This window comes from Mixophyes fleayi, chromosome 1 (assembly GCF_038048845.1).
Source record: "Mixophyes fleayi isolate aMixFle1 chromosome 1, aMixFle1.hap1, whole genome shotgun sequence".
Classification (NCBI taxonomy): Eukaryota; Metazoa; Chordata; class Amphibia; order Anura; family Limnodynastidae; genus Mixophyes; species Mixophyes fleayi.
Window position 1 is genome coordinate 248990710 of NC_134402.1, and position 22409 is coordinate 249013118.

General features: G+C 41.1%; 1 protein-coding gene across 3 annotated transcripts in view; it reads left to right on the plus strand.

The window, feature by feature from the left end:
• Window positions 1–22409, plus strand: part of KDM4C (lysine demethylase 4C) — a 458533-nt gene that overhangs the window by 104841 nt on the left and 331283 nt on the right. For 2 of the 3 annotated variants that reach the window (XM_075209355.1, XM_075209347.1), the window contains exons 7-8: window positions 3371–3474; window positions 18986–19123. In XM_075209355.1, the coding sequence (XP_075065456.1) occupies window positions 3371–3474; window positions 18986–19123 (242 nt within the window). Of the gene's footprint in view, window positions 1–3370; window positions 3475–18985; window positions 19124–20928; window positions 21678–22409 lie in introns of those variants that run through there. The other variant, XM_075209363.1, reaches the window with a different exon arrangement.

Sequence of the window (22409 nt, forward strand, 5' to 3'; positions counted from 1 at the left end):
CTTAAATAGAGGCTAAAGGGGACGGTCAGTGACGTCACTGACCGCCGAATTGCCAGGCAGAAGAGTGTCCCGTTGCCTAGTAACAGGCACGCATGCGAACAGGAACCACCCATCTGGTGGATGGTGAACCCAACGGTAGCGTCTCGTTAGCTGGCAACAAGACATGATCATGCAGGGCAGTGGAAGGCCTCCGTCCCCGCTGAGAGGTAGGCAAGTGAAGACGGCGCCTGACAATAGTACTGTGGAGGCACGTTGCATATCATCTAGAAGTTCTCTGATAACCTGTTGACCTAGCTAATTAACTTGGGCTGCCAGCTATCTATCACTCAGACATTGTTCTGAATACAACCCAGATCTAAGCCACACCTCCTAACCATGGACATTTGAGACAAATGGTAATTAACTTAGCTAACACAAGCAAAATTACTTCTGCTGTCCTATTGTTTTCACACAATATGGCAATTTTCTTTATATTTCTAATACATACCACATTGCGGTAATGGCAAGGACAAAATGTACCCAATAACATGAAATAACAAAACACATAATACACCGATGCCCTGGTGTATATACTTGTAGTGGGCCAAGGCTTAAAAAGTACATTCAACTGTGAGAAACGGATGATGAATAAAAAGTTCTCAGTCCAGTGAGACCCCGTTTTGTCACAATTGTATACTTGCTGGCTGGACTGGACACACTTATATATTTTTTTTTTTTGAAAAGATATTTTATTGAGTTTTTCCAAACAGACAAAAAGGGAAACAGGCAATACAGGTGACAGATAGCTGCAACAAAGTTTCCACGAAATATAAACAGTATATTATTAATGATATGAAGAAGCAAAAATAGATTTAGAGAGGAGAGAAGGGAGGGGAAAGAGAGAGGAAAGAATAGGGGTGAGAGGGACGAGGGGAATCACTAGCCAAAGCAAGGAAAAGTGAAATGAGGAGAAGGTGGAGAACCATGACACGGTTTAGGAATGATAGTAGGGGCTTGAGGGCCTTAAAATGCGAGAGGGGAGGAGGCTCCGTAATACTCAACACTTATATATTTTATTCACTTTATTTTAAATAAATTATATTTTTTTATGCCTGGCTGCTGATTCTCTGCCTGCCTGTACTGCCTGCTAGGACTGGTCGGACTGGTAGTCTGTAGCCTAACACAATGGTTTGTCCTAATATAATAGCACTTCGCAGGTCTTCAAGAGCTGGTTGTCAAGTAAAAATAGCCAGGTGATGAACCTTGGAAAGAACACTAGGGGCTAGATTTACTAAACTGCGGGTTTGAAAAAGTGGAGATGTTGCCTATAGCAACCAATCAGATTCTAGCTGTCATTTTGTAGAATGTACTAAATACATGACAGCTAGAATGTGATTGGTTGCTATAGGCAACATCTCCACTTTTTCAAACCCGCAGTTTAGTAAATCTAGCCCTAGGTATGGTTAGTAGTATATAGAGCACTCTGGGAAGGATATTCATCTTTATGATGTTGATCTTTCCCAGCCAGGAAACCTTATGGGTTAGCTAGCTTTAATTTCCAGTTGAGTCTTGGATATTAAGAGGGTAAAATTGGATTAATAGTAGTTTTTGGAAGTTACATCTTTGTCATTGAAGGAAACATTGTCATCAAAGGCATTGATTGTCTGGGAATTGAAATACGTGCCTTTTAGGAAGCATTCGTTGAGCCGCCAGGTAAAAATCTTCGACTGAGTGTTGTGTCGATGTATGGTCCAATAAATTGCAGCATGGTCTGATCAGCTCATTTAACCAATGTGTTTGTTTTTAGCAAGGGAAGGTGTCTGTGGTTATTGAAGAAGTAGTTTATCTTAGTGTATGTTATGTGAACTTGTGTATAAAATTTATTATTTTTGTCATCAGCATGTTGTATTCTCCATGTGTCAGCCAGTTGGTGATCATGCAAGGGTGCGCCTTACCCTTCTTTATTCCCTATAAGAGAATCTAGAAGCATTGTTGGAGGAATCATGGTTTGGGTCCATCATCCAATTCAGGCCTCCTTCGAAGATCAGCGCCTTTCCTGTAGGGATTCTAATCTGTTCCATATTGGACAATTATTTTGACAGACCCTGGTTTGGGGCATACAAATTCACAAAGGTGAAAAGCTGGTTATAATTAGTACATTTGACTAGTAAGCCCATGCCATCACCTATTGAGTGTGATGATACGTTTGTTAGAGGGATATGAGTGTCAAAAAGATCAGCTACCCCTTTGCACTTTTTTACAGGGTTGTCGTTACAGAACACTCGGGGAAACTTCAGGAAGTTAGTTTTTGTGTGCCATCATTTTAAAGTGGGTTTCCTGCATTATGGAACATCAATTTTTTCAGCATAGAGCATTCACATGAGCTTTGATCTCTTTACTGAAATGTTTAGCCCTTTTGCATTTATAGAGATAAGTTTTAGAAGGTTAGTCTGTAAGGACATGTAATATGTGTGGAGGTGGTAGGATTGGCTTCATTCTTAAATGGGGTCTCTGCCTTTTTCTGAAATATACATTATGGGCAATTGTGAACATGTCTCTTGGTGAAGGGTAGGGAGGAATAGAACGGGAAGGGTAAGAGGTAATAGGATAGGAGGGATAGTGAAACAAGACAAACATCACAAAACACAAATGAAACTCATATGGTGCACGTCTACATCAGTGGGGAGAATCAGTTTAGCCAGCTGCCGCCAGGATAGGCACTGGATAGCCTGGTTCCAGTGCTCAGGAAGCCAGCAATGCCGGCAGGACACTGTGCTGGTCGTGTCTGTCTCTCTCGCTCTGTGTAGGTGAACAGACGGGAAGTCCCCTTTTTGCGATTATCTTTTCTCTACTACCCAAGCAGTGTTATGGTTTGATTAGTATTGTGTGGTAAGACTATGGTTAAACAGATATTTGTTGAAATGTTATGTGTCTCTGACTCTGTGTCCTCACAGCTGGATGCATTCTCCTAGTTGTCTTATGGCTCCAAAATGAATGGTCTCTTTTTGGTGTGGCACAGAAATTAGGTTCAACAGCTTATATGTCCATTGAATGCAACCTATACCACTCCATCTTGCTCTATTGCCTGGTCAGATGTATCTCTCCTCAACAGCTGTTTTTAGTGATTTTATTGCTGCTCTCAAATGTTTGGTTTAAATGTGATTTATCCATATTAATGGGATTATAAAGGATTATATTTTGGGTATATCCGTTATGTTTTCTTGTTGTGTATTTGCAGTAGTAACTGAGTCTTAGTACTGACTAATGATGCATTGATTTATATGAAGAGCTTGCAGAGGGCCTTTAGTTCTGAATTCTTTAAAAGATGCCTCAAAATGTGATACGATCTTTGTATGTTTAACAATTGTTTGTGTTTGATTTCTCCTTCTAGGGTTCTTTCCCAGCAGTTGTCAAGGATGTGATGCTTTTCTTCGACACAAAATGACACTTATATCTCCTTCAATACTAAAGAAATATGGAATTCCCTTTAACAAGGTAAATTAGAACATTTGTGTCATATCGCCTATAGTAGAATGTGTAGTACTACTTTTTTGTTTTTTGCAACAATATCAATATTTCTGCACTCTGCAAGACAGTAACTCTAAGAGCCAAGAAACATGGATGATTTACATACTGTAAATGTTACAAATTGCTGAGTGTTTGCAGATAACGTAAAAGTAATTTAAAGTCACCATCTCTGTATGACGCTGCATGCACATTCTAGTAAAACAGTTCTTTAATGCAATTGAAAAACAAAAAATTGTTCTTTTACCATGATTTTACACCATTATTTCCCCATTGTTAATGCCTTCAGAATTTGAAGCTCCTTTTTAAAATTGTTGTGACATGGGGGTGGTCATTGCTTGGCAGAACAAGAACCAAAGTCCCCCAAGACAACATCACTCCACTCCCGGCTCAGATGCCAGATATAGAAGGCGACTGAACCCATGAAGCCCTGTACTTCATTTTACAGGTAGAAGGGAAGGAGTTCATCCACCAGACCGGATACAATAAAGTAATTACTTCGACAGAAAATGGACTCAGGAGGATCCCTGAACTGTGGTCAATTTCCATGTGAAATAACCTGCAAATGGTCAGCTTGGCAAAAGTGTAACTTACATTTTCTCTGAAGCTGGGGACTCTCTTAATACATAGACACCTGGTCTCACTTCTGCATGCAAAACAGCTCCTGCAAGCTCTGTGATTTTGTATAAACAAAATACCATCATGATCTATACTATTGGAATTTCATTCTTTGATGATGTGCCTCCTGCTAATTTACACCCAAGAACAGAGCTGCCACCTAACACTGATATGTTATACTGCACCTTGCTATAGTAAACATGGTCCCTCTGTATTGGACGCTTAGGTCAACCACCCATGTCTTGTAAATCATATAATATTATACAACCTGAGTAACCCAAAAATATGAGTATTTTTTGAATATATTGCCACTTCAACAATGAGAGTTTTCCGGTTTCCAAAATGGCTCCAAAAAAAAAGAAACGTATCAAATCAGCACCTCCTGTCTGCTTTTTTTCAGTTATAAAGATCAATTAGTGTGAACGATGAAACATCTAGTGCTTTGGGTAAGAGAGTGGTAGAATCATCCACACCCACTGAACAATACCAGGAGGCCACTCTCGAAATAGGTGACTGCACCAACAAGATGGAGGGTCACCTTACCGAGTGACCTCATAACAGCTTTTAATTCAATCTAAGGTGATTTGTCAGCAATATGAGACAAACACTGATTTTGATGATTGCTCTAGATGCAACGACACTAAAAGAAGATGAATACCTGAAAAGTAACTAACGTGAATCTCCATAGCTTTACTATGCCGCTATTCCATAAAATTCCAAGACCAGGATTTATTGATTGACTGGATGCATAGATTACTAACACCAAGAATAGCACCAAAGAACTTCTCCAGTAACAGCATCTGCAAGTGCATTTCTTTCACAGTAAGGAAACACTGTTGAGAGCTGTCAAAACAGCCAGAGAGCAAAAGAAAAGAAAAAAAATCTGCACAAGGTTAGGACTCATCTCATTCCTATAATCATAGCTATTATTACTAATTTCGGTGAGACAGTGCTTTTCCAATTGGTAAGTATTAGAAGGATAAAGAACTAGAATTGGAAATACAGGAAGGCACTCTGGTCCCGAAACAGTTCTGAATTTAGACTGTGGCTGTCCATCTCTCCAGGGATATATATGTTTATGGGAGAAAACTCTCTTAAAAGTCTGTTAAAGATAAATGACAACCAATAGGCCATTATATATAAAGCTGGGCGGGCTCGGTTTCACAAGAACCGAACCCGCCCAAACTTGAGGTATCCGAGTACCGAGCCGAGCGCCTATTCGGAATCGAAATCAAGGCAAAACGTCATTGGGATGTCATCGGATCTCGGAGCTAGGTTCTCGCGATGTTTGAAATGCATAAATAGCCGCCTCCACAGCAATCCAGCGCCATTTGACAGAGAGAGAGAGAGAAGGGTTAGGTCGCAGGCAGCATTAGAGCAGGGAGAGAGCACTTATTAGTTACAGCAGGAATAGAGGAGAATAGAGGAGGCATTTTTGCAAACATTAACAACTATTTGGGGTGTCATATTCCCTCCTCAAGAAACTATTTGCTGCCTGCAGAAATAGTAATATACCAGCAGTATATATTTTGCAATTTGCACTACAAGTGTTTGCGGGTGTCACATATTCCCCTCTGTGAAAAACAATTTTTCTGGTGCTGAAATTAGAAGATACTAGCAGTATATATTTCTGAATTTGCACTACAAGTGCTTTGGGTCTCATTAAAATGGATTCAAAGCAGTCCACACATGAACAGGATCAGCAAGCAGCTGCTTTCACCAGTCATGATGGTAGTCTTCCCTGTACGTCATCTGGTAAAGCCTATGTAAAAGTACATAGTCTTTTTAAGTCTGGGAAAAAAACACACCCAAATTGTAACTGATGAAAAGTTAACTGCCGATAAAAAAAAATTGCCAACATGCCATTCTACACACGCAGTGGCGAAGAAAGAATGAGGCCTTTGTCTTTCTCTATTAGTGCCAGATCTAGAAATGTTACTGAGCCTTTTTCTTGTAAGGTCACTTGTGACCAAGCAAGACCAAGTAATTTGGAGTCCAAAAGTGGTGCACAACTACTGTTACGTGTGAAAGCCGAGCTGCAAGAAAACAGTAAGGCATTAGAGGAAAATGTATACTCAGAATCAGAAATGACACCAATCCCTGTGGAGAGTCCATCCACCAGTGGTATGTGTAATCGTGAGCATTCTGATAGTGTACCCACATTTTCTATCTGTTATACTTATTCGCTATCAAATTGTTAACAATATTTCACTGCTAAATATTAGGGTTTATGCTCAAATACCATACAAAAGATAGTATTACATTTTACATAAGCATTAATAAAGAATATAATTTTTTTTTTCAATTAAATATTTACTAGTAATTAATAAACATTTTTGTTTAGGGACCAGAATGCCATCTTGTATTTCCAATTTTAGTTATTTGTCCTTCTAAAACAGCAAGCGATACAGAGATTATGTGTGATCTTCAACTCTTTTCTGACTTTTCTCTTGCCACTATCACCATAAGAAGATCCTTTTTTCAAATTACATTGGCATTGAGAGTGAGGGAAATTCCATACAGATGGGGCTTTCGAGTAAAAATGCTTATGCAAAGAAATGGAATTACTCATGTAGTTACTAGAGATGCTCGGGCCTCGGCTTTTTAAAAACCGAGCCCACCCGAACATCGGAGATCTGTGGCTCGGCACTTTCGTGTGCCCTCGGAATTGAAAAGGAGGTAAAACATCATTGTTGCGATATCTGATCTTGCGAAATTTGGATTCTATAAGTACCTCCCTCCACGGCGATCCGGCGCCATTTCACAGAGAGACACAGAAGGGGTAGCAGGGTTCTTGGCTGTCTCCAGTGCAGGTGGGAAGCGTCATTAATGAAAGAGAAACATGAGGGCTGGCAGTGTTCTTAAAAGTCTCCAGTCACATTGTACTGTCTCTTGGCTCACCCAAAAACAGGAGAGGTGGCAGTGTTCAGTGCTGAAACAGAAATAATAGGGGTGACAGTGTTCTTAAGTCTCCAGTCACATTGCTCTGTGCACATCAGGCCACAGAAGACCAGGAGTATCAAACAGCTGCTGGCACCGTTTGTGATGATGGTCACCCTGTATGGTCTCCTGTTTGTATTATGTACGGCGCTGCGGAAACCTTGTGGGGCCAAACAAATAAATGATAATAATAATGTGTGGCATACGCACGTGATTGTGAAATTATGGATGGTGGAGAGGAAATTCTCTGGAGAGGCTGATATTCTTCAATATTCCGTTCTCCCAGTTCTAAAGTTCTCGAACAGGTGTGCTGGAAAGGCAGGATATTGCATGGTTGATATTTCTGTTCTCCGTTTCTGTGTTAGGGGTCCTCGCTGTGCATGCTTAACATTGAATGAGGTGTTTAGTTGTACCCAGTTGAGAAGAAGTGAGTGGACGCAGCTTGTGTAATTCATCCACGGCCACCACAAATCTCACACAGGAGTTTTGCACTGAGAAGCGTTGGAAAATTCCGTTTCCACATAGGTGCGGAACAAATGTGTGAGATGGCCAATATGACCGACGTACAGGTCAAATTAGGCCCGATAGGGTCTGTGTTTGTGAGTAGCGATTGTAAGGTAAGTATACAGTAAAGTCAAGTATACGTTGAAGTTATGTATGTATTGACATACAGTTAAGGTAAGTATACAATACTGTGATCTGTGGGTCAAGATGACTGATGAATGTGTGATACCCTTTCCCATGGTTTGTAAAATTTATCAAGAGGTACTGAGTAAAAGTTATATAAAAAAATATTTGTGAAAACTGAGAATTAAGCTGTTTAAAACTGTGGCAATAGTAAAGGGAGCATGTAGCAGGATAGCATGCGTAGCGTAAAATGGCGTTGCTGAGCAAAGAGAAGCGTGCGCAAGGCAGGAAAGTATAAAACCTAATAAAAAAAAAACCATAAAAATAGCAAATGTAACTGATAATCTATATTAAGTGTGTAACTATTCAGGTTTAAAGCTGAGTAACTTAAATGTATATTTTTTTTTTTGTGTATGGTGTGTGATTGAATTTAGGAAATAAAGCCTGCAATACAAAAAAAGACGGTTTATTTTTTTCAAACAGTCTGAAGAAAATTTTGTTTTTATGAAGTAGAAATTAATAGCGTAATCGGTCCAGCCCATTAAGCTGTTCAATTCATTAAAAGGAAAAATTGCTAACCTTGGAGCTCAGAGACAGTGTGAGGGGCTATTGTCTGAGGAGTGTGTCCGTAAGTACTTTGACCCCAAAGTTGAAGAGAGGTGCATTCAGCGATGCCATTCCAGTAATAATTAGGACTTGAGCGGGCATCCTTGAGAATGATTATCATTTTTGGGTGTCCAGGAGAGATTGCAAGTATTGTGTATATATATATATGTGTGTGAATGTGTGTGTGTGTGTGTGTGTGTGTATGTATATACAATTCTGTGGAAAAGTTTTAGGCATGTGTGGAAAAAATGATGCAAAGTAAGAATCCTTTCAAAAATAGAAGTGTTAATAGTTGGTGCAGAGTGACCAATTTTGTCACATAGGATTTATATGATTTTTTTTTTCAGAAAATGGTAGGCTAGGATAAACCTGTTCTGTAGCAGCATGTTGGGTTTGACTGTTCAGTTTGCATGTCTATCAAAGTTCCAGCAATCAACAGGGTAAAAAAATCTGGCCATGTATCCTTAAACTTATAATATATGTAAGGTCACAAGTATATAGTAAGTGTACAGAGTTTATGGTTGGTCTAGGCACTTGGCAGGTCCAGTTCGGCTGCAGAACATGGCATTGCATAATTGGATTTATCTCTCGATGTGTGTTCTTGAATGAACCCCTCTTCACAAATTCCTGTGCCTCATCTGAATGATTGCCTCTCAAAGTTCACTAAGAGAGAATATCATTTTAGTGTTGTCCCATTACAAACCGTCAGCTATAACGGAACTCGCATTTATTCCCAAATTTAAGCCACTGTAGACGTTGAAACGGAATGCTCGTACTCTTTGAAGAGCTTTGGATTTTGCTCTTGTAGTGAAAGTGATGGACCCATGTCTCATCCATCATCATTATCCAAAACCCGATGAATCTTACATCCTAGTGTAATATGTACAGATTGATTGTGATATCCTTAAGCAACATGCCCTTGTTGTTATTTTAAAATTGAAACTTCTGTTCGCTTACCTTCACTATAAAAATTTCGCTCCTTAATAGAATGGATGATGCCACTGGAGATGTCCTAAAGAGTCAATTGCATGGTGCATGCAGGCCACACTAGCCACATTTGGTAGCTGAACACAGTATTAAATTATATTAAATTACATTGTATTCGTGTTTCCATTTTTTGTCTACTCTTGTATGTGTGTATGTATATTTAGAAGTTGAAAATAAGTATGCTTATTTCATGACCACTTTCAGAAATCATGTACCCATGACCGATTTTAATAGCAGCCCTTCCTTTTCCCACACTCCTCCTCTTCCACTTATGCGCAACCCACATTTTTGCTGACATACTCATCCCCACAGTTTCATCAATCTAGTAATCTTCACTGCTTTGGCTTCTATCTTGAACCACAAGGTGTCTTAGAATATCACAGGTATCTCTTTGTGTCTGTACAAATTTTTAACAAATATTCTGACTGGTGGTAAACTGTAAAATGTAATCTATTTTACTAGCAATATCCGGTATCCAACAACATTTTTGCTGCATAGTTATTATAAGATATTGGGAAAGAAACCTTAAATGAAACCATGCAGATATAGCCAAATGTGCTAATTAAAACACGCTTTAATGAAATCGTATAAATGATGGCAACCATATACTGTATTAAAACAATGGAGTGTTATACTTTGAGATCTTTACATTAAACCAAAGAAAGCAACATGTGGCTCTTTGGCAAGCTCAGGGCCGGATTAACCCGAGGTCTAACTGGGCCACAGCCCAGGGGCCTAAGGCATCCAGGGGGCCCTTGACAGAGCTCAGCAGAATTACTGATCGGGACAGGGACGGGGGCGCCCCCGGCCCGATCAATGCTGAGCTCTGTCACTGCAGTCCTCCTTCTCCGGCGCTCAGTAATCCTCTTACTGAGGAGATCTCGCGAGAGTGTCACGAGATCTCCTCAGTAAGCAGCTTACAGCGCGCTGCGGAAGGAGGACTGCAGTGACAGGAGAAGGTAAGCGCTTGGGGGGGGGGGGGCGCGGCGGTCAGCTAACGGGGGGGGGCCTCACGGGGGAATGGGGGCCCCCTTAGCCCAGGGGCCTCCATTCCCTTAATCCGGCCCTGGGCAAGCTGGGACTGTACATTCCATTACACCATCAGAGCCACTTATTAAACTTCCATCATAACAATATTTATTTAAGATTGTATTTGTGTTCTACTAATTTTGATAGAAAACCAAAAATGAAACGGTCTCTTTGTTTCATACATTTACATTTTACCTAAGAACTAGTCAATCTCCAGTTGGAATGCCTGGATATTGGTCATGCCCCTTTCTTAACTCCTTATTTCCAAAGTTACTGTTCTGTTGCCATTCTGGTGCCCAGGGGTTTCCTGTACACTCTGATTGTTTAACTGTGTATTCCAACAGATGCTGTTGGTTTGAACTGTAACCCGCCCCCATTTTGCAAACAACTTATGAACCAATTAGCCAATGGGGCATTCCGAGCTAGTGCCGTTTAGGCTTGATACAATGACGTCTGTCCTTGTTGTGCCGACAGCCCCCTTGGGGTGATGATGGGGACCCTGTTTACTTTGCATAAATCTTTGGTGCCCAGAAATAGATTTTATTTTTTTCACTGTTAAAGCTACTAGTATTTCTGTACAAGAGAGACCAGATTAAGATTGTTTCTCTCTGGTCATTAGCTCATTTCTATCTGGTTTCCATTTATAAAGCCATAACTTGAATATTACAAAATTTCCACAGCATAGCGGTCATTTTGATCTCTATGTACAATTACCAGTGCCTGGAGCATTAAGCCCACCCACCCCAGTGGTGCCAGAAACCCCCCCCCCTCCTCTAAAAAAGTGCCCTACATATCGGCACTGTACTATACAGCAGCCGCGGCGCTGTCTAAGAAGCGTCCGCGGCGGTGCTGTATACAATACAGCACCGCCGCAGACGCTTCTTTGCAAATGCCACGGCTGCTGTATAGTACAGGGCAGCCGAAACGGAGTGCGCATGCGCGGCAGCTCTTTAGGGTTTGTTTTTTTTCGGGGGTGGAGGAAACCCCCCTGAAAAATCCTCTGTGCGCCGCTGCACCCACCCCTTAAATGTACGGGAAACTGATGGCAAAAAGTAATGCAAAACTGCCGCTACTGGTTTCTGTTAGGAAAGCTATGCATTAGTTGCTTTTGACAAGCTTTAGATATGTATGCAGTGCTAGAGACATTGCAGCAATAGGTAAAAATTGTATATCTGGAAAAACATAAGCTATTTGCTTCTAAAACATTGGTCTGTTTTTTTATGAGCTTGTGTTTATATTTGAGAGACACATGCTATGTTTATTTATATAAATATATATATATATAATCTCTTGACTGAGATTTGCTGAAAATCAAAAGGCTGTTTTGGGTGGTTTTGTAATGGGATCTATATGCAGTAACAAAGTTTGAGTTCCTGAAAATAGTGAAACATTACTTTGTAAATAAGTCAAATGGTCTTATTCCTACTGTATTCAAATGTAATTGTATGCAATTATAACATGTTCATTAGGGCAATAATGAAAAATGTCTTATTTTAAAATGGTGACCTATTTTAAAAGAATTGATAAAAAAAAATCTTGATATTGTGGGTGATGGAACTTGCCTTCAGATGAATATCCTAGTTTGATTTTCCTTTAACACAAGTATTCGCTTCAGGTGTCATTGTGTAACTACTTCACAGCAGTGATGCTGCTCAATAGTAGTAAGGTTGTGGTTTTATTTTTTCAAAGAATCCTCCCTGCCTTTGATAGGTGTCCTTGACATTCTTCATTGTGCATTAGATTGTTAGCATGGTAATTGGCGCAGTGTGTTTTTAATCAGTATAGAATGGTGTCACCTTAACCTCATTGTTTCCGAAAGGATTCCTGAGCTCATCACAGAAGACAATGTCTTGTTTTAAACTGCATGTAAAGCCACTATGTAATCTAATTGAATACTGTACTTTATTGAGCTGAATAGTATTCATGAAATAACTGGAGTGTTTATACTTGACTAAATGTCCATCATACTCTCAGTCATCTGCAGCAGGTTGCCATGTTAGCAGGGAAGGGCTTATCTAACTAAACTGACAGACAGGGTTGTTAAAACATCTAAAATGCCTGTTGCGTCTGCTCTTTGATCTGCATCAGTTTTCATGAGGCTGATGATGTGGGAATGTGATACTTGGTTTTGTGGTCCCTTTAAAAGTTTACAAAATATGACTCTGCAACAACTTGAATAATATGTGATGGTTCTATATAGCAGATGTAATCTGGCATATTAGCGTTTGAGATTTTTTATTCTTGTCATTGACTTGTAAGGCTACTGATCAGCAGACATTGGAGAAAACAGAGCACATATAAAACTGGGACATACAAGGTGGCCAAAATAAATGGAAGTGTGAAAACAAAGGGTTGGGAGGGCCTTGCTTATGAGAGATTATAATATAGTGTGAAAATGGCAGTGCTGAGATAACAGGAGCGAGTGTGGCTCAGAGTGGAGAGCGCTATAGCAGCAAGTTTTGTGAGTAGTGTATGCTCTAGTAAAATGGTGGATTGTCAGAGAGCATTTGACCTTGACAAGGCACATTAGAGAATTCCATGGATGGGCAGATAAGTTTTTGGACCACATATGCTGTAATATTTTACCAATTGCCTGAAGTCAGCTGAGATATTGCAAAGTGTGTAGCTACCTTTAATGATCACAAAAATCAAACTGGGTAACGTGGGAACTCCAACCTTCACCTCAATGTAGAATTATATTTGTATCAAGACATTTTCTAATGAAATTCCAAAATGGAAGAAGTTGAAGCAGATGTCCAAGTTGCTGTGAGAAAAAAGTGAATACATGAAATAACAATAATAGAAAGATGAGAATTGTCTGTATTTGAACCAAAAAACTAATGTAAGAACATCGTCAAATGCTAGCAAGCTTAAATAACAGAGATGTTTCCATCAACTCTGGAGACTGGCAATAAACCTCCCAAGTTTTTATATATATAATGTTAACCCGTGCATGATACTCATGCATTCTAGTCAAATCAAGCTACTTAAGGTGTTAAAAAGGTTCTTGTCATGCATTTGGGCCATAGCCCAGGCCTCAACCACCAACCACTCCTCACTGTCACCCCCGGCAACCACCAACCACTCCCAACTGTCACTTCTCCTTCAGGAAATATATATATATATATATATATATATTTTTTACATCTTTATAAACACTTTTAACAATTAACAAATTAAATTAACAAATTAAAAATATCTTGGTATACCAAATTTCAGCCCTTTCTGAATTTTTTTTTCCACACACACTAAGAATTTAGTATAACTCCGCCCAGCAGGTGGCGCTGCAGCTTGGTTTTATTTTTTCTACACACAGACAGACTAACACACGCCACTAGACATTTATATTATAGATATATTATATTATATTATATTATATTATATTGATCGATGGTATTGGAAGTGGGGGAGAAAGATTTTTAGAAATGCATTTAATGCATTCATTTTAAATGGTGTTTCCATGTCATTCACAGTTTAGGGCGCAACAGATGTCATTTTTGGATTTATCCATCAATAGTAATGATGACAGTCTAAGTGTTTCCAACTTTAGCAAAGAGATGGTAGTCTTTTTCCCCAGAGTTGTCAACTCCCATCTTATTCAGTTTAAAAGAATGCTCGCTATAGTTAGCTGGTATGTTTTTGTCAGAATGACACATGTAATGAGAGAAATTACCTGGAAACAATCGGTGCTGTTCACCACTGTAAAAAGACAGCGGGAGGCACACGTGCACACATACTCACACTCTCATTTTAAACATTTTAAAGTGTTGAAAGGTATTGTTTTGCCAGCACTGTGTTACCGAACTGGCAGACACCCTGAAAAAACGGACCCTAGCCAGAGTGAGGAGTACGTTAATTACTTGCTTAAAAATGATCGTATGTAGCTGATTAAAAGTATGATTTAGCGGCAGGGCCGGTCTGGGACTAAAAATCAGCCCTGGCATTTATAGCACACAGGCCCACGTGTTGTGGGCTCCATGCACTACATTGTTGCACACTGATGCTGGCGCAGTGCTCGTTGCTGGTGCTGTACAACATGATGTAGTATGAGTGTGTGTGTGGGGGGGGTATTTATTTATCCTAATGACCCTGAACATTACATTGTTAGCACCCCAATTACATCAATAAATACCATGACAATACATTATTGGTACCCAAATTACAGAAATAAATAACCCCCCACACACACTCATACTACATCGATATCCACCCACATTACAGCAACCAGCATTACCCCCACATTACAGCAATCGGCATCACCCGCACATTACAGCAATCGGCATCACCCCCCACATTACAGCAACCGGCATCACCCACTACATTACAGCAACCGGCATCACCCCCCACATTACAGCAACTAGCATCACCCCCCACATTACAGCAACCAGCATCACCCCCCACATTATAGCAACCAGCATCACCCCCCACATTACAGCAACCGGCATCACCCGCACATTACAGCAACCGGCATCACCCCCCACATTACAGCAACCAGCATCACCCCCCACATTACAGCAACCAGCATCACCCCCCACATTACAGCAACCAGCATCACCCCCCACATTACAGCAACCAGCATCACCCCCCACATTACAGCAACCAGCATCACCCCCCACATTACAGCAACCAGCATCACCCCCCACATTACAGCAACCAGCATCACCCCCCACATTACAGCAACCAGCATCACCCCCCACATTACAGCAACCAGCATCACCCCCCACATTACAGCAACCAGCATCACCCCCCACATTACAGCAACCAGCATCACCCCCCACATTACAGCAACCAGCATCACCCCCCACATTACAGCAACCAGCATCACCTCCACATTACAGCAACCAGCATCACCCCCGAGATTACAGCAACCAGCATGACCCCCCACATTACAGCGTTCAGCATGATCCCCCACATTACAGCATCCAGCATCACCCCCCACATTATAGCAATTCCCTCTCCTACTTATTAGCAATACTAAGCCCCAAACACACTACAACATTGCCACCAGCACGCCACCCCATACTACAGCAATACCACCAATTATACAGGCGCCACTGTAGGAAACCAATGTTTTGCTTTTTTCAAATCTCCCACAAAATAGCAACAACGAACAGAGTACTTACACACACATATAGGTAACAGGTACCCTATTCCCTCAATTAAATAGTAATGGCAGAATTTTCATGAATCATTCCACATGAAATAAAACTAACATATATCTAAAAAAAAACACATAACTATTGAATGATCATTTGAACCCACACGGCTGCATTAAAAGTATTTCCATCTACAGCAAAATGTCAGAGAAAAATAAAATTTTTTACTACAGTAACTGGATATGCGTCTTTTCTATTCCTTTTAAATAACACAGTATATAAATTAAGATGGATAGAGGAGGTGGGTGAGAGATAATTGGATGTGATCCATCAGTTTGATTAGATAGGAAACATTTAGATTATTTACCTGGAGACATCTAACCCCTTGACTCACAGGCAGGGCTGACAAGAGGAATTTTGGGCCCCGATACAGCAACTTCTTTGGGCTCCCATCATATTCTACAATGAAAGACTTGCCTTTGGCAGAAGTTCATATGATGCCACACCGTAGTGTGCCCAGTTCATATTATGCCACATCGTAGTGCCCATGGTCATATTATGCCACATAGTATTACCCTCAATTCATATTTGGTCATGCAGAAGTGCCCACAAATCATATTATGGCATAGTAGTGCCCCCAAAACATATACCATACAGTAGTGCCCCCAAATCATATTATGTCACAACAGTGACTCCAAATCATATTATACCACAATAGTGCCCCCTAATAACATTATGCCATAGTAGTGCCCCCAAATCATTAGTAGTGCCCAGAGGAAAAATCATTCACAAATAAAAATTGGTACAGCATATTAAATACTGAGTGTGAGTCCCAAGACCAGCTTAATACATCATATACAATGAAATAAAAAATAGATATATTGACACAATCACAGATAAAATTTGACAAGCAATGTTTTTTTCTCTTAATTAAAAATCTCTGTACAGATAAATTTGCAACAAACATTACAGCGCAATAATGAGCAATACATAGTGGTAAACATTATTGGATATGCTGCAGTGTCCCCAGTTCATGAAAGGATGGTTATAAACACATTGCACACGAGAAAATATATGAACTTACCTGATTATGACATCCTGTTTTCTGTTCTCCTACTGGGCGCTGGGCAAGGAGGGATCAGCAGCTGTCAGCTCACACAGGAAGTCGGGAGCAGGAACAGAGGGCAGTGATCGAAGCAGAAATTTAGAAGTGGGGGTATGGAAAATATTAGTGAATGGAGTATGAAGGCTTCATTTTTTTTTCTTTTTAACACTTGTCCCCTCTGTGCATTTCCATTCTTCATTACTACTTGTGTTTTATGATGGCTGCATCACTGACATTCCCAATCTTAAGATGTCTCTCCCTTTACACTTTCTTTTACCTATGTCCCTGCACCATCTTCTCCTTTGTCCCTCTCACTTAACCCCCTGCACCACCTTCTCCCCTGGAGCTCTCACACGTCTTCCTGCACCGTCTACCCCCCTGGCACTCACACGTCTTCCTGCACCGTCTTCCCCCATGGAACTCACACGTCTTCCTGCACCCCCTATCACCCCGGCTCTCTCACCCCTCTTCCTGAACCCCCTATCACCCCGGCTCTCTCTTCCCCTCTCCCAGCACCCCCTTCCCTCTGGCTCTCTCTTCCCCTCTCCCAGCACCCCCTTCCCCTTTGGCTCTCTCACACCCTCTCCCAGCACCCCCTTCCCCTTTGGCTCTCTCAACCCCCTCTCCCAGCACCCCTTTCCCTTTTGGCCCTCTCACCCCCTCTCCCAGCACCCCCTTCCCCTTTGGCTCTCACCCCCTCTCCCAGCACCCCCTACCCCTTTGACTCTCTCACCCCCTCTCCCAGCACCCCCTTCCCCTTTGACTCTCTCACCCCCTCTCCCAGCACCCCCTTCCCCTTTGACTCTCTCACCCCCTCTCCCAGCACCCCCTTCCCCTTTGGCTCTCTCACCCCCTCTCCCAGCACCCCCTTCCCCTTTGGCTCTCTCACCCCCTCTCCCAGCACCCCCTTCCCCTTTGGCTCTCTCACCCCCTCTCCCAGCACCCCCTTCCCCTTTGGCCCTCTCCTCCCCTCTCCCAGCACCCCCTTCCCCTTTGGCTCTCTCACCCCCCTCCCAGCACCCCCTGGCTCTCTCACCAGCTCTCACTTCCCCTTTGGCTCTCTCACACACTTGCCCCCCCCTTCAGTAAAAAGGAAATCAGGAAGCTCACAGCGTACAGCATAACGGAGGAGGGAGCTGAGGAGCGCGCAACAGTGGTGGCTGGTTCCCGGGGAGAAACCAGCCACCACAAGGACAGGAGGAGTCGGGCCGGCCCATCCAGCCATTGGCCCTTCTAGCATTTGCCAGATGGCCAGTGTGGCCCTGTTTAGCGTTATCCTTTTGTAAGCTTTTTTTTTTTTTTTTTTTTACCATGTACTGCTTTCAACATGTATTGAAAAATAACTTGTAAAATGTTTAGAAAAACAAATTATGCTGTTCTGAATCTGATTAAGATAACAATAGTGAAATCAATCCCATGTGTATTTTATTCTGTGGTTAGTTACATAGTATATGCTAATGTTTGTTTTGTTTTATCTTGTTATTATAGTAACACAAGCAGAACAAATTTTCATGTGCATGAATAATTTTAATAAACAAAACAGCACCTTTAATGGTGCTCCTTTTAATAGTAATAATACGGCTTTGCAACACATACAGAATAGTGTATATGTATTAAATAACATAAATATGTTTGAAAGGGTAATCTTTAGTATGCAGAACCATTTATAATATAGTTTGTGGACACACTTTCTGCTGGTACACACTGTTGACAAAGCTGTTCACCTATTGCTGCTCCCTTTCGCTTACAATGAAATGTGCTTACCAGTGCTTGTTGACACCAGGACTTTTGCATGATTTAAGGGTATTTCTCAGTAAGCGACACAGTAATGAGATGACAGGATAAAAAAGGTCCAAATGTACAGTTACAGAAGGCTAGATCATGGTCATTGTGGAAAGAACAACAATCGGTAGATGCAGTGTTCGAAAACATAGCTAGGTTTGGGTCGAGGTTTGCAACAGTCTGGCAGATATAATACTAATAAAATGTCTACAAGATTAATTCAAAACCAAGGTCAGACAGGGTCTATATATGCAGAAATTAGTGGAGACAGATCACCGAAATTGAATATAGGATTTGGTATAGTATTTATATTCACACTACATTATAGTTACATTATGTAATACTAAAGTGTTTGTTATCGGTGATTGTCCATATCATTTTAAATGTAAATAACTGACATTCTGTGATTACGCTGCACCTGTGCGATTTGTTTCTATAAAAATTCTATTATTTTATCAACAAAAGGATGACCTACAATGTGGCTTGTGCCACCATAGGGAGAATGTTTGCTTATCAGGAACATATTTTATTTGGTTCTGCTGTACTCTATAGCACTGATAGCACCGTGCTGGTTCTTATTTCCAAACAGGTCATATTTCCCGTATTCTCTCTCTTCCTGCCTTGATGTCTCTATTATACATTTTTTTTCTTCTTTTCACAACTCATCTTGCATTTTGATTCCCTCCTGCAGGTTACACAAGAAGCTGGTGAATTTATGATCACTTTCCCATACGGATATCACGCCGGTTTCAATCATGGCTTCAACTGTGCTGAATCAACAAACTTTGCTACAGTCAGATGGATTGATTACGGAAAAATAGCCAAACTGGTAAGTGGATGATTTGCCTCAGACAAATGTTTGTTGTCATGCTGTGCTGCATGAAACCTGCATTGTAAAATTACAAGTTTACAGCCTTATCATATCAGATTATTAGTGTTTTGTTCAGCCTCTACTGATTTCAGGTTGGTGGATTTATAATAGATAATTTAAGAAACCAGACTCATTGTGAAGACTGACAGGCATGTAAAAGTGACATTTTTGTTTTGTTTTAAATTAATATATTTTCATTCCATCTTTTGAAAATATTGTGTCATAATTTAATTGGACAGCATATTATTCCCTAAAGTACAGCACATTTTTTTATTTGGCAAACCCTGCATAGTACTTCTGGGATGATGGTGATAAAAAATCATTGTTCACATTTCTTGTTCAACCTGTTGTTTATGTTCTCTATTAAACAGATATATATTTCACCTTCCTTCAAAAATAAAAATAAAATCACAGTTCAATGTAATGCAAGTCAGTTAATATCATAGTTGCCTACTCTTCAAGAATGTCCAGGAGACTACCAAATCTCTAGGTGTTCTCCTGGGCTCCCAAGAGAGCAACCTATCTCCCACATCTGTCCACTTCCCTAGTGAAGTGGGGGGGGGGGAGGGGTGGGGCTTAATGATGTGATTCATCAAATCGCGTCATCCTGACCTCGTCCCCACTGCTATAGGCCAAACATTGAGAATTGGGGGGCGTGGTTTAATAATGTGATTCATGCACCATGCTCCCCCAGACTCGACAGAGTGACCTCCCCTCCAGGATCTCTCAGAGGGTAAAGCGAAGTTGTTGGTAAGTGTGAGAACACCTGGGTTAGAACCATAGTTCAATGGGTACCCGGCTCTCTAGGTTCACGGATCGCACAGTCTACTCATAAAGTAATTGCAACAGTGCTCCCCAAGGACAAACGTGTTCCGCCACCAAATATTACAATGTATCAGTAAAATCACCAGTGTCAGTAAAAAACCCCAACAAAGTCCCCATCAGGTTATCTCCCAGCACAGAGTCCAAGCAGACACAAACTCCTGGCAGCAAAGTTCACAGTTGACAATCCAAGTGGGCCAGGGGTACCGATCCATTAGGTGGGTCTGTGCGTCTTGCTGACCCAATCCTCTCTGGCCCTGATGGACTGATGTTGAGTAACTGAACTCTAAGTCCTCACTCTCCAAAATCCTCCTGTAACAACCTCCTCTCACCTCTGGGTCTCCCTTTTTATCTCTCCCCAAAGTTTCCCGATCCTTGCCCCCTCCCTGGGCCAGCCCCACAGACCATGATCCATTTTCATTGATAGTGGATGGAATCTAGGTGGTAACATGGGTGGAGGTAGAACATCATTTCAGTAGTAGACCACCTGCTGTTTTGTGCCATGAATTATAGTTTGAGATGTGCTGGAACAATGGTCAGTAAATGGTCAGATCCCACCTCCTTATTTTAGAGATCTGACCCTCCCGTTCTTAACCCCTTCCACACTTTTGTAATGTCACAGAGCCCCCAGCTGCTCCATGTTTCCTATAGGCTGCCTCCCCCTCACTCTTTAGTCACCACAACAATAGTCTATCCGGCCACTGGACAGTATTTAATAACTGTGTGTGCCGGTGTTGGCCCACTGACTGACAGACCGGACTGGCGCAATATTCCCACTGTGGTTGCCTGGTTTTGTCACAGTAATTATGGTTATTATTCCTTCAGCTATACATTTTACTCTATATGTATCATTTTTTTTTTTATCGGTTAGAATCCTAATACTTCTCTCATGTATTACTTTTGGGTTTGCTTTTCATGTTTTAATTTTAATTATTTTGCAGAAAAATATTATGATCGTCATTCATTATTAGCTATCCTGAGCTAACAGAATTGATACCACTGTGCATGCAGTCCTGTATATAGTGCAACTGATATGCATCACCAAATGCCTTGTTTTGCACTGGTGTGCATGAATAGTCCGCCCAGCGTTCATGGTACACATCCACCCTCTGTTTTGAGGAGGCGGTGCTGCAACTTACAAGTGCACCGAGGTTTGCGTAGAGATGAAAAAATGTCAAGGTGTCCACTGTGCGAAAGTGTAAATAACACATCAACATCCTACCACTTTAGTATCTTTTTCAATCAAATTAACTTCTGCTTTTCTTCTAAAATGCTTTTCACTTAAATTAAACATGACGGTGATGGGATATTGGAACTGCCTTCACTACATGTGGCATTTCTGTATATGAAGCTTTTTTATTACATTTTTTAGGGAATGCCAAAGTGCTGCATAGATGCTTGAAATGTGTCCCAATAAAAGTATAGGATATAACCCATAGACTGCAACTAGCTCTGTACTGGTGCAAAATTGAAGTCTTATTGCTGTTGAAATTGCTTCATGTCTCTTCGCACTGCAAGGGGCACCTCTAAAACATGCACATTCTTAACCCCTATTTCATTTTAATAATATTTTTTTGTATAAAATAAACCAATTTCTGTCCTGCTTTACAAAGTCAGCAACTTTTCTGTACTTTGCTAGGAATGCCTTTACTCTGTCACAGTGCTAGTGGCTCGCAGAATAAAACCTCATGGCTTGAGCAGAGAGATGCCACGTCTAAACAAACCTCTGTTTCATTTCTATTCCCTATGCTGAAATGATGTGTCTCAGGAAGGTCACTTAAGACTGGTTGAAGGAACACTTCTCCATCTCTGCAAAAAATTAATAATCCAGGAGCCTCTGCAATACCTCTCTCAAGTGGTCATTATGTTCCTCAAGTGTTTTGGAGTAAATGAGGATCCAGGTAGATGAACACTGATGTTTCCAGCAGGTCTCTAAAGATGGAACTCACATATGCTTAGAAGACGGCTGAACGGCATGACCTATTACTTGTAGAGGCCATCTTTTATGTTAAAGGCAGTCTTTCATTCATCCCCCTCAGGGAACAGATCATGTTATAAACCCCTTGCAGGTCCAGTTTGCTGAAGGCCATGGCCTGATAGAGTCCCTCTGTGAGGTGGCAGTGTCTCTGCCTTCTTTTTCCAAAGACCCTGTTGAAACCTTGGTACTTCTCGTGCAGAACCAGTGGTAACCCAGGATGATTGGACTCTTGGTGGCCTGAACTTCACAACCATCTTTGCTCCGGAATGCCTTGGTGTCTACAAAATGAGCCCCCCAGGAGAGGGCAATGGACAATCTACATTTCAAAAATGAACATGGAGGAATGGTCACTTGCCTACTGTTCTGGTGAACAAAACACTGCTCAGGTCTTTACAATTCTGGGCATTCTTTCTTCCAGTGCCCTTGGTGCTCACAATAAATGCA